Source organism: Pristis pectinata, chromosome 1, assembly GCF_009764475.1.
Source record: "Pristis pectinata isolate sPriPec2 chromosome 1, sPriPec2.1.pri, whole genome shotgun sequence".
NCBI lineage: Eukaryota > Metazoa > Chordata > Chondrichthyes > Rhinopristiformes > Pristidae > Pristis > Pristis pectinata.
In genome coordinates this window covers 84,813,010-84,825,553 of record NC_067405.1, presented here as the reverse complement: position 1 = coordinate 84,825,553, position 12,544 = coordinate 84,813,010, and the positions used below count along the sequence as shown (strand labels likewise).

Sequence of the window (12,544 nt, the reverse complement as noted above, 5' to 3'; positions counted from 1 at the left end):
ATGCAAATTCTCGCTCTCTAAGACTCCCTCTCCCTCATACTTTCCATTGAACACTCTCCCTCTCAAACACTCCCCCCTTCCTCAAATTCCTGTCCCCTCCCTCAAACTCTCTGACTCTCTCCCTCTCTGACCCTCAAATTCTCCCCCTCAGTCTCCCTCCCTGAAACTCTCTCCCCCCTCAAACTCTCCCCTCTCCCACATGCAAATTCTCGCTCTCTAAGACTCCCTCTCCCTCATACTCTCCATTGAACACTCTCCCTCTCAAACACTCCCCCCTTCCTCAAATTCCTGTCCCCTCCCTCAAACTCTCTGACTCTCTCCCTCTCTGACCCTCAAATTCTCCCCCTCAGTCTCCCTCCCTGAAACTCTCTCCCTCCCTCAAACTCTCTCCCTCCCTGAAACTCTCTCCCTCCCTGAAACTCTCTCCCTCCCTGAAACTCTCTCCCTCCCTGAAACTCTCTCCCTCCCTGAAACTCTCTCCCTCCCTGAAACTCTCTCCCTCCCTGAAACTCTCTCCCTCCCTGAAACTCTCGCCCTCCCTGAAACTCTCTCCCTCCCTGAAACTCTCTCCCTCCCTGAAACTCTCTCCCTCCCTGAAACTCTCTCCCTCCCTGAAACTCTCTCCCTCCCTGAAACTCTCTCCCTCCCTGAAACTCTCTCCCTCCCTGAAACTCTCTCCCTCCCTGAAACTCTCTCCCTCCCTGAAACTCTCTCCCTCCCTGAAACTCTCTCCCTCCCTGAAACTCTCTCCCTCCCTGAAACTCTCTCCCTCCCTGAAACTCTCTCCCTCCCTGAAACTCTCTCCCTCCCTGAAACTCTCTCCCTCCCTGAAACTCTCTCCCTCCCTGAAACTCTCTCCCTCCCTGAAACTCTCTCCCTCCCTGAAACTCTCTCCCTCCCTGAAACTCTCTCCCTCCCTGAAACTCTCTCCCTCCCTGAAACTCTCTCCCTCCCTGAAACTCTCTCCCTCCCTGAAACTCTCTCCCTCCCTGAAACTCTCTCCCTCCCTGAAACTCTCTCCCTCCCTGAAACTCTCTCCCTCCCTGAAACTCTCTCCCTCCCTGAAACTCTCTCCCTCCCTGAAACTCTCTCCCTCCCTGAAACTCTCTCCCTCCCTGAAACTCTCTCCCTCCCTGAAACTCTCTCCCTCCCTGAAACTCTCTCCCTCCCTGAAACTCTCTCCCTCCCTGAAACTCTCTCCCTCCCTGAAACTCTCTCCCTCCCTGAAACTCTCTCCCTCCCTGAAACTCTCTCCCTCCCTGAAACTCTCTCCCTCCCTGAAACTCTCTCCCTCCCTGAAACTCTCTCCCTCCCTGAAACTCTCTCCCTCCCTGAAACTCTCTCCCTCCCTGAAACTCTCTCCCTCCCTGAAACTCTCTCCCTCCCTGAAACTCTCTCCCTCCCTGAAACTCTCTCCCTCCCTGAAACTCTCTCCCTCCCTGAAACTCTCTCCCTCCCTGAAACTCTCTCCCTCCCTGAAACTCTCTCCCTCCCTGAAACTCTCTCCCTCCCTGAAACTCTCTCCCTCCCTGAAACTCTCTCCCTCCCTGAAACTCTCTCCCTCCCTGAAACTCTCTCCCTCCCTGAAACTCTCTCCCTCCCTGAAACTCTCTCCCTCCCTGAAACTCTCTCCCTCCCTGAAACTCTCTCCCTCCCTGAAACTCTCTCCCTCCCTGAAACTCTCTCCCTCCCTGAAACTCTCTCCCTCCCTGAAACTCTCTCCCTCCCTGAAACTCTCTCCCTCCCTGAAACTCTCTCCCTCCCTGAAACTCTCTCCCTCCCTGAAACTCTCTCCCTCCCTGAAACTCTCTCCCTCCCTGAAACTCTCTCCCTCCCTGAAACTCTCTCCCTCCCTGAAACTCTCTCCCTCCCTGAAACTCTCTCCCTCCCTGAAACTCTCTCCCTCCCTGAAACTCTCTCCCTCCCTGAAACTCTCTCCCTCCCTGAAACTCTCTCCCTCCCTGAAACTCTCTCCCTCCCTCAAACTCTCTCCCTCCCTGAAACTCTCTCCCTCCCTGAAACTCTCTCCCTCCCTGAAACTCTCTCCCTCCCTGAAACTCTCTCCCTCCCTGAAACTCTCTCCCTCCCTGAAACTCTCTCCCTCCCTGAAACTCTCTCCCTCCCTGAAACTCTCTCCCTCCCTGAAACTCTCTCCCTCCCTGAAACTCTCTCCCTCCCTGAAACTCTCTCCCTCCCTGAAACTCTCTCCCTCCCTGAAACTCTCTCCCTCCCTGAAACTCTCTCCCTCCCTGAAACTCTCTCCCTCCCTGAAACTCTCTCCCTCCCTCAAACTCTCTCCCTCCCTGAAACTCTCTCCCTCCCTGAAACTCTCTCCCTCCCTCAAACTCTCTCCCTCCCTGAAACTCTCTCCCTCCCTCAAACTCTCTCCCTCCCTCAAACTCTCTCCCTCCCTCAAACTCTCTCCCTCCCTCAAACTCTCTCCCTCCCTCAAACTCTCTCCCTCCCTCAAACTCTCTCCCTCCCTCAAACTCTCTCCCTCCCTCAAACTCTCTCCCTCCCTCACACTCTCTCCCTCCCTGAAACTCTCTCCCTCCCTCAAACTCTCTCCCTCCCTCAAACTCTCTCCCTCCCTCAAACTCTCTCCCTCCCTCAAACTCTCTCCCTCCCTCAAACTCTCTCCCTCCCTCAAACTCTCTCCCTCCCTCAAACTCTCTCTCTCTCTCTCAAAGACTCCCCCTCTTCCTTAAATTCCTTTCCCCTCTCAAACTCGCTCTGACAATCTCCCTCTCTTACCCTCAAACTCTCTCCCTCAAATTTTTCCCCCTCTGCCTCAAACTCCTCTTCCCTCCCTCAAACTCTCTCCTCACTCTTTCCCTCAAACTCCCTTTCCCGCCCTTTCTGCTGGCCGAGCATGCGCACTCATATTATACCCTTTAAAACTGGAAGAAGTATAAATCTGGTGATAACACCCCAGATAAAATAAGACATCCGGAGAAATTTTCAAGATCTAATAAATTCAAAAATGATTCAATTAACATGTAGATACTGTTAATTTCTATAGAAAAGTTCTTTAGTAACCCCCATTTTTAAAACCTACTGAGTTGAAACCAGCCTTGTTACTTGAATATTTGACGAAGTTAATTTAATGATTATAGATGTTGGCTGAAAGTTCCCTTCCTCGCAAGACATTTGAAACCCAGTGTCCAGGCAGCAATGTGAAGGTAAGAAACTGAATATGTACTCCATTATCTGTCCTAGTGACAAATAAATAACATTTCAAAGGTTGTAATTGAGGTGGAATTTATTGGTGACAGTGGAAGAGCTGAAATAACTTGCCTGTTTTTTAAAAAAAAATTTAAGGATTCAGATCTATTGTGTAGCTGATATCTGAGCTCTCTATGAAGTGGCTTCTAATTTATTAGAGATATAAAACTGATTTAAATTTTATTTATTTATGGGATGTGAACATCCCTTGCAAGACTTGAATTACAGATGGAAAATAAATACTTTTTTTTTAAAAAGTGAGCTGTCATAGTTCATTGGGTGAAGGTATCCTTGCAGTGCAGTTTGGGTAGAATGCTTCAGAGTCAGGAGTTGGTGCAAGATTTTGAGCAGGAGCTTTGAAAAGAGGTGAACTTCTGCTTGTGAGTTTCACCTTGCAGGAGTCTAAAAGAGGAACATCTGCAAATTGTTAATTGGCTAATTAGCAGCAGCCAATAAAAAGGTAGGGTCCAGTGGAGTGGCCATCTTAGAGCGGCCATTGTAATAGTGGACAAGTGTTAGAGTGGGGGACTGAGGCTTTGGCTCGAGGGTTCGGCGAGAGGAGGTGGAGGCTAAGGTAAGTGTCTGCTAAGTTTCTTTCTTTTGATTTTTTTTTTCCTTTAGTGCCAGGCTAGTGTAGTTAGAATGGCTCCAGGGCCAGTGGTGTGCTCATCTTGTGAGATGTGGAAGTTCTGGGAGACTTCCAGTCTCACTGATAGCTGCAGCTGGATGACCTTCTGCTCCTCCAGAAGAATGAAGAGTTCATAGATAAGAGTTACAGGGATGCAGTCACTCCTAAGCTGCAGGAAACGGGTAGCTGGGTGATTGTCAGGAGGAGGAAGGAAAATAAGCAGGTAGTGCAGAGTGCTCCTCTGGCTGTTCCCCTGAATAACAGGTATACCACTTTGGATACTGTTTGGTGGGGGGGTTGGTGGGAATGACCTACCAGGGGAAAGCTGCAGTGACCAGGTCTCTGGCACCGAGCCTGGTTGTGTGGTGCAGAACGGAAGGATGGAGAAGAAGAGAGTGGTGGTGATGGGGGACAGACAGGAGATTCTGTGGAGGGTGGTGACTCCAGGATGGTGAGTTGCCTCCCGGGTGCCAGGGTCTGGGATGTTTTGGATTGGGTCCACAGCATTCTGAAGGGGGAGGCTGAACAGCCAGAGGTCATGCTACATATTGGTACCAATAATATAGGAAAAGAAGAGGGAATATAGGGATTTAGGTAGGAAGCAGAACCTCAAGGGTAGTAATCTCTGGATTGCTACCTGTGCCATGTGCCAGTGGGGGTAAGAATAGGTTGATCTGGCAGATGAATGTGTGGCTGAGGAGTTGGTGCAGGGGGCAGAGGTTCAGATTTGTGGATCATTGGGATCTCTTCTGCGGAAGGTATGACCTGTACAAAAGGGATGGATTACACCTGAACTGGAGGGGGACCAATATTCTTGCAGGCTGGTTTGCTCGAGCTGTTGGCAGAGGGATGGGAACCTGAGTGATAGGTTAGAAGTTGGTGCATTTAGTGTATAAGTAGATGTAGCATGTAGAAAGACTGAGGAAGGATAAGTAGTTGAAAGGGCAAAATTGCAGTCAGTTGGATGGGCTGAAGTGTGTCTACTTTAATGCGAGAAGTATCAGGAACAAGGGTGATGAACTTAAAACATGGGTAAGTACATGGAACTATGACGTTGTAGCCATTACAGAGACATGGCCAGCACAAGGGCAGGAATGTCTGCTGGATATTCCAGGGTTTAGATGTTTCAAAGGGGACAGGGACGGAGGTAAAAGAGGTGGGGAGTGGCTTTGCTGATCAGGGACAGTATCACAGCTGTAGAAAGGGAGGATGTCCTGGAGGGATTGTCCACTGAGTCAGTGTGGGTGGAAGTCAGAAACAGGAAGGGAGCGGTCACTCTATTGGGAGTATTCTACAGACCCCCAATAGCAGCAGAGACTCTGAAGAGCAGATTGGAGGCAGATTTTGAAAAGGTGCAAAAATAGGTTGTTGTCATGGGTGATTTCAACTTCCCCATTATTGACTGGCACCTCCTTAGTGTAAAGGGGATAGATGGGGCAGAGTTTCGTAGGTGTGTCCAGGAAGGATTCCTGACAGTATGTGGACAGGCCAACTAGAGGAGAGGCCATACTGGACCTGGTACTAGGCAATGAGCCTGATCGGGTTTCAGATCTCTCGGTAGGAGAGCATTTTAGAGACTGACCATAACTCCTTGACACTTTGGAGAGGGATAGAAGCAGACGATATGGGAAAGTTTTAATTGGGGGAGTTATGATGCTATTAGGCAGGAACTTGGGAGCATAAATTGGTAACACGTTCTTGGGCAAGTGCACAATAGAAATGTGCAGGTTGTTTAGGGAGTTCTTACATGGGGTTCTGGATAGGTTTGTCTCATTAAGGCAGGGTAAGGGTGGTAGAGTGAAGGAACCATAGTTGACGAGAGACGTAGAATATCTCATTAAGAGGAAGAAAGAAGCTTACCTAAGGTTTAGAAATCAAAGATCAGACAGGGCTATGGAGAGTTACAAGGTAGCCAGGAGGGAACTTAAGAATGGACTTGGGAGAGCTAGAAGGGGGCATAAGAAGGCCTTGGCAAGTAGGATTAAGGAAAACCCCAAGCATTCTACACGTATGTGAAGAATAGGAGGACGACTGGAGTGAAGGTAGGACCGATCAGGGATAGAGGAGGAAACATGTGCCCGGAGTGGGAGGAGGTGGGGGAGGTCCTTAATGAATACTTTGCTTCACTATTCACCAGTGAGAGAGAGCTTGATGTTTGTGAGGATGGCGTACAACAGGCTGATACGCTAGAGCATGCCGACGTGAAGAAAGAGGATGTGCTGAAACTTTTGAAAAACATTAGGATAGATAAGTCACGGGGGCCAGACGGGATATATCTAAGGTTATTATGGGAAGTGAGGGAAGAGATTGCTGTGCCTTTGGCGATGATCTTTGCATCTTCACTGGCCACAGAGTAGTGCCAGATGATTGGAGGGTGGCAAATGGTGTTCCTTTGTTTAAGGAAGGGAGTAGGGATAACCCTGGGAATAATAGGCCAGTGAGTCTGACTTCAGTGGTGGGCAAATTACTGGAGAAGATTGTTAGAGACAGGATTTATGGGCATTTGGAGAAGCATAGGCTGATTAGGGGCAGTCAGCATGGCTTTGTGAGGGGCAGGTAATGCCTCAGGAGCTTGATTGAATTCTTTGAGGATGTGACAAAGCACATTGATGGAGATAGAACAGTGGATGTGGTGTACATGGATTTTAGTAAGGCGTTTGATAAAGTTCCTCATGGAAGGCTCATTCAGAAAGTCAGGAGGCATGGGATCCAGGGAACATTGACTGTGGATTCAGAATTGGCCCACCCATAGAAGACAGTGGTTGTAGATGGAGAGTACAGGAGATTGGTGACCAGTGGTGTTCTGCAGGGATCTGTTCTGGGACCCCTGCTCTTTGTGATATTTTATATATATAAAAAATGACTTGGATGTGGAAGGGTGGGTTAGTAAATTTGTTGATGATACAAAGGTTGGTGGTGTTGTGGATAGTGTAGAAGGTTTCTGTAGGTTACAATAGGACATTGATAGGATGCAGAGCTGGGCTGAGAAGTGGCAGATGGACTTCAACCCAGAAAAGTGAAGTAACTCACTTCGGGAGATCGAATTTGAAGGCAGAATACAAGTTACTGGCAGGACTCTTAGCAGTGTGGAGGAACAGAGATCTTGGGGTCCACATCCATAGATCCCTCAAGGTTGCAGGTCGATAGGGTTGTTAAGAAGGCGTATGGTGTGTTGGCCTTCATTAGTCGGGGTATTGAGTTCAAGAGCTGCGAGGTGATGTTGCAGCTCTATAAAACACTGGTTAGACCACACTTAGGAATATTGTGTTCAGTTCTGGTCGCCTCATTATAGGAAGGATGTGGAAGCTTTAGAGAGGGTGCAGAGGAGATTTATCAGGATGCTACCTGGATTGGAGAGCATGTCCTATGAGGATAGGTTGAGTGAGCTAGGGCTTTTCTCTTTGGAGTGAAGGAGGATGAGAGGTGACCTGATAGAGGTGTACAAGATGATAAGAGTAATAGATTGAGTGGACAGTCAGACTTTTTCCCAAGGTGAAAATGGCTAACACAAGGGGGCATAATTTTAAGGTGATTGGAGGAAGGTATAGGGGGGATATCAGAGGTAACTTTTTTTTACACAGATGGATGTATGCCACGCACAGCCGGCAGAGGTTGTGGGGGCAGATACATTAGTGACATTTAAGGGACTCTTAGCCACATGAATGATAGAAAAATGGAGGCCTATGTGGGAGGGAAAGGTTAAGAGTAGGATAAAATGTTGGCACAACATTGTGGGCCAAGGGGCCTGTACTGTACTGTAATGTTCTAAGTTCTAAAACTTGGACCTGGAGATAACAAATATATTTCCAAGACAGGACAGTGTGTGTGTGACTTGAAAGGGAATTTGCAGACAATGGCATTCCCATGAGCATGCTTGTTGTCCTGGGTGGTAGAGGTTGTGGATTTGGGAAGCATTGTTGAACTAGCTTTAGCAAGTAACTGAAATGTATTTTATAAGTTGTTAACACTGCAGCCACAGTGATCCAACGGTGAAGGGAGTGAATGTATGGTATGTCAGTCACATGGGCTGCTTAGTCCTGCATGGTGTCAAGTGTGTTGTGGGAACATCACTCATCCATGTAAGTCCCACTCCAGACTTGTATTTGGCCTTTTGGAATCATAAGGTGAACCACTCGCTACAAAATACCCAGCCTCTGGCCAGCTATTACAGCCATGGTGTTTGTACCTTGTCTACCTGTGTCGCTCGTCATTCTCTGGACAACCCTTGGGATGTTGCAATGAGTAACTTGATAATGTTCTTGAAGGTTGCTCATGGGTGGTTAGATTCCCTGGAGATGGTTATTGCTTGGCAATTTTATGCTGCAAATATTTTTTTGCCACATCAGCTTGAATGCTCTCTAGGTCTTACCTGGGCTGCATCATTTTGAGTATGAATATGTTTGAATATTGGGCAAACATTAGTGAAAGTCCCACCTTCTGATCTTGTGATGAAAGGAAGTCATCAATGGAGCAGATTAAATTAAGTCTGAGCAAGTCTCAATGACGGAACAGTAATGTGGTAAATAGAAGAAATGTATTCTTGTCTGCCTCTATCTTGCTTCTTTATAGTTTTTGAACATAGTGTCCAGAGACTGGTCTTGAATTTGAGTAGATTTGATAGGCAGGACTGAAGCTGCACTTGATCCAAAATCATGTTGAATGCTGGTTTCCTGGATTTTTGATATTATTTTATAAACTTTGTGCTTAAGACATTTACTATCTTCTTTCTCTTTGCTTTAGAAATCACTAAATGGACCTCAGAAGAGCATGCCTTCTTTGCTTAGCCCAGTGCAACAGACAAAAACTACTCAATTATCTACACCAGCCAGCCAATCTAAATTGCCACGAACCTCTGTCTTCAAACCATCTGTGCACTCTGTTTCCAAAATGAATGTTCGGTAAAGGCTTTTGCCACATTTATAGCAATATCCAGATAAAACTCTTTCCTGGCAATTCTTTGTCCTCTTTTTGACTCCATTTCTATGCATCTTTCCTTGAATATTGAACCAAATTAATATAATATAAATATTGTAGTGTTTAAGGAATAAAAAATGTTAGTATAAAGGTACATTTTAATAATGTGTTGTGCTTAATCATAAACTTCAGTGTTGCTGTTTCACATTTTTGCTCATTTCACTTTTTCTTCAACATTTTTCGCCTGCTGTGAATTTGCATGTAATTATACTTTATGCTGTTCAGGTTTTCAGAAGCTACCAACAACAATGAGAAAAAGCAATCTGCAATGAAAACTCCAGCCAGAATGTCACCGTACACAGAACCATCCAGTAATCTTGGCACTGAAGAAGTGAAAATAAACAAGTCTTCACAGCCCATGAAACCTAAAGGCCAGAGAGATACCAGCATCATGGAACATGCCCAGACTAAAGGTGCTGTTGTATCCCATTTTGATAGTGTTTTGGTATTGCATGCCACACCTCAGCAGTGTTAAATATTCTGCACTTGGGCTAAATTAATTAAAATCAAAATTCTTTTTAATAATTACAAGTTTGGTTTCCATTATCCAACATCTCCATAGAGTGAAGATCCATCTGAACCATGTTGATTGTCAGGAGTAATCTTGCTCAGTTGCTGTATAATAGCCAAATACACAGCAATTAAAATGCATACAGAAGGAAGGTCTGGCTTGGTAAATAAGAAATTAGACGTTGCCTGTGGTCACATAGCCTACCACTCTCTTTTGGTGGCCTTGAAAGGGGAAATGACCATTGGACCTTCTTTATCTGAGGCAGTAATTTAAGGGGAGGACAAATATGTGGGTGGAAAGGAGAAAGATTTCCAGTTGTAGCAAACAGTGGCATTCCCTATTATAGATACTGGGGCTTTTCTTTTAATTGGAGGTGGATTTCTATCTAGAATTTACCAATAAAGCACTTCCAGTAAAAAGAGCCTGTAGGCTCCAAAGGTTAATTAAAGGACTATACCATTTATCTTGATTCTTTTTTTCTTCTTTTGTTCATGTTTCTTGTTTTCAGTGGTTACTCCATACAAGTTCTCTGGCAATGCCACTCCTGGAACCAACAAAAAGTTTGACCTGCAGGCCAGCTTGTCTCGTCCTCTTCGATACAAGCCACACAAAGGTCAGTATGCATTGCTTCAGGTGAGCTTTTGGGAAGATCCTCTTGAGGTCAGTGAGTAAGGGTAACGCCAAAGTGGGTTTTTGTTTTGGATTCCAAGATCTTGCAGCATAGGGCACCACTTGTACCTATTATCAATGACCTCAAAAGTAACTCATTCAATGCTATTATTCATACCAATTTCTAAATTATTCACTCCCTTTATTTAAAAAGTGGTAGCATAGCAGTTAGTGCAACACTATTACAGCGCCAGCGATCGGGGTTCGATTCCCGTCACTATCTGTAAGGACTTTGTACGTTCTCCCGTGTCTGCGTGGGTTTCCTCCAGGTGCTCCGGGACGTACGGGTAGGTTAATTCGGGTTTAAAATTGGCGGCGTGGACTCATTGGGCTGGAAGGGCCTGTTACCACGCTGTAAATTTTATTTAAAAAAAATTCTGCTTCCCCAATATTTCTATAGGACATTAAGGCCTGTGTACCCTTTTTGGGGGGGGGGGGGGGTGGAACAAAGGTGTATGTGGTATAAGGGAACTGAGGGCCAGCAGAGCAGTGTGTGCAAGAGGCAGCTTCCTTGTGCAACAGGAACATGTCTAGAAGCTGCCAGAGAATTGTCTGTAAGGGCATTTGTGGCATCTCTCAGCAGAAATGGATTACAAGGACTGAGAGCAGCGCAGGCAATTATGTCAACTTGTACTTGAGGTTTTCAGTGATGGCTACCTTGGGAAGGGTACTCTGCATGAAAGTAACACTTTATTCTCCTGTAGTACTTTTGGTCAAGTTCATTCCTGTTCTCATTCATTGCCCATGTGCAATTTGCTCTGAGCTGACAATGTTCCCACCCAGATCCAAGCATCCTTGCAAATTAGTGTCTGAAAGTTACTCAGTGCTATGAGCTGACAGCTGCATGGCTTGAGAAATTTAAATGCCAATAACGCTGAATTTTTTTTTAGAAGGGTGTTGCTAATCCTGGTCTGTAACTGACAATTGTGGGGAGATCATGAATCGTGACAACATGGTGGGGCCCAAAATGTAATAGAGTCATACAATACAGAAACAGGTTCTTTGGCCCATCTTGTCTATGCTGACCATTGAGTAATTATCTTATACTAAAGTACCTATTTATACTAAACATGTGTGTACATGGTAGTACTCAACACATGTTCAAGAGATGAGTATTTTCAGTTCAAAGTGCCAAATGGATAATCCTATATGGACTGTTTTGAAGTCCCTTCCACTGTAGAAACAAGTACAATCTATTTCATTTATTGTTGTGTTCAGAAGTCACTAAGCAAATTAGGTAAAACAGAGCCCACAGGCCCTGGCTTTCATGTAGCAGACATGCACCAGAACCAGCAGCCTCAATTAAACTGTTTCTGTATATTGGTGACACTGCCATCTTCTCTAATAAATCAACATTTGTTTGTGTATGTCCAGTCTGCAAAGGAAAAAATCTAATTGCTAGTAAAGCTTCTCCTAATCATCAATGAGGTGATGGAAGGTATTGTCAATAGTGCCAACTGGATACTAAATGTTTTCGGTATTCCATTAATTCTATGCTGTAGTGCAATATATTCCATCTGCAACAGACCTCCAATTATATCAGTGCTTAATTGAAGGTGGTGTATTGAACTAAATGCTCCAGATTTATTAAGTAGATGACCTAAAGTATCTAATCACCATGCTTCTTTGCTCTGTGAATACTATAGTCATCAATTGTGAGGAAAAAGTCATTGTCCTGAAATTTTGGCTCTTGATCTCTCCACATATGACGTCTGACATGATAATCCTGACATTTTCTGTTTCAGGATTAATTTTTTTCTACTGTTTGACAGTATGTTTAGTTTACCTCCCTGCCTTAATAAACAGATCTGGAAGGATGTAAGATGGCTTGAAGAAAAATCTTAGGAGTCATTACTTGTGAAATATGACAGTATTCTGTTAGTGCCTAGTATTCACAATGTTTTTAATTTTGACTACAACTGCATTTGAAAAATTCTGATTTGCTGATAACTCTTTACTTAACTCATTTTGTTTTTTTAGGAAAATTAAAAGCTTGGGAGGAGACAAGAGAGATCAGGGTGGCTGAAAATAAATCACAGAATACAAAGCCTACTGCTCAGAATTATAAACAGCCAAAATTGCAGACGAGGTGAGGTTTCACTCCATTACATTTGCAATCCACTAATCAAAGCTTGAGTGACACTGATGTGCTACTTTTAGAATCTGATAACTATTTTAGTCATTCTCAGGATGTGAACTTCACTGGTTTTAAATGCTGGTCACACCATTCAGCTACCTTGTGTCTCTACTGTCCTTGTGTGAAGGTAATCTTATTGTGCAGGATTTTGACTGAGTAATGAAGGAACAACACATTTCACCTCTATGGCAGTAATTGTAAGAAATTGTTTAGGATGTGATCCTTTACTCTCTACTCAACCCAGAGGTTTTAAAACCAATGTATATCATTGCTGCTTTGTGGCCTGAATGACTAATTTTGCCAGAGTATATGTCTGATATCTGTCCTGAATAGTGCTTACTCTTGCATCAGTGTTAGCTGATATAGAAGTGTCTCACTGATACATTCAGGAGGCATCATC

General features: G+C 45.0%; 1 protein-coding gene across 1 annotated transcript in view; it reads left to right on the top strand.

Annotated features, from left to right (window-relative positions):
- Positions 1-12,544, top strand: part of nusap1 (nucleolar and spindle associated protein 1) — a 30,482-nt gene that overhangs the window by 16,485 nt on the left and 1,453 nt on the right. Inside the window, exons 7-11 of the mRNA XM_052019984.1 lie at positions 3,117-3,182; positions 8,594-8,751; positions 9,053-9,240; positions 9,847-9,951; positions 11,988-12,096. Coding sequence (XP_051875944.1) covers positions 3,117-3,182; positions 8,594-8,751; positions 9,053-9,240; positions 9,847-9,951; positions 11,988-12,096 — 626 coding nt within the window. The remainder of the gene's footprint in view (positions 1-3,116; positions 3,183-8,593; positions 8,752-9,052; positions 9,241-9,846; positions 9,952-11,987; positions 12,097-12,544) is intronic.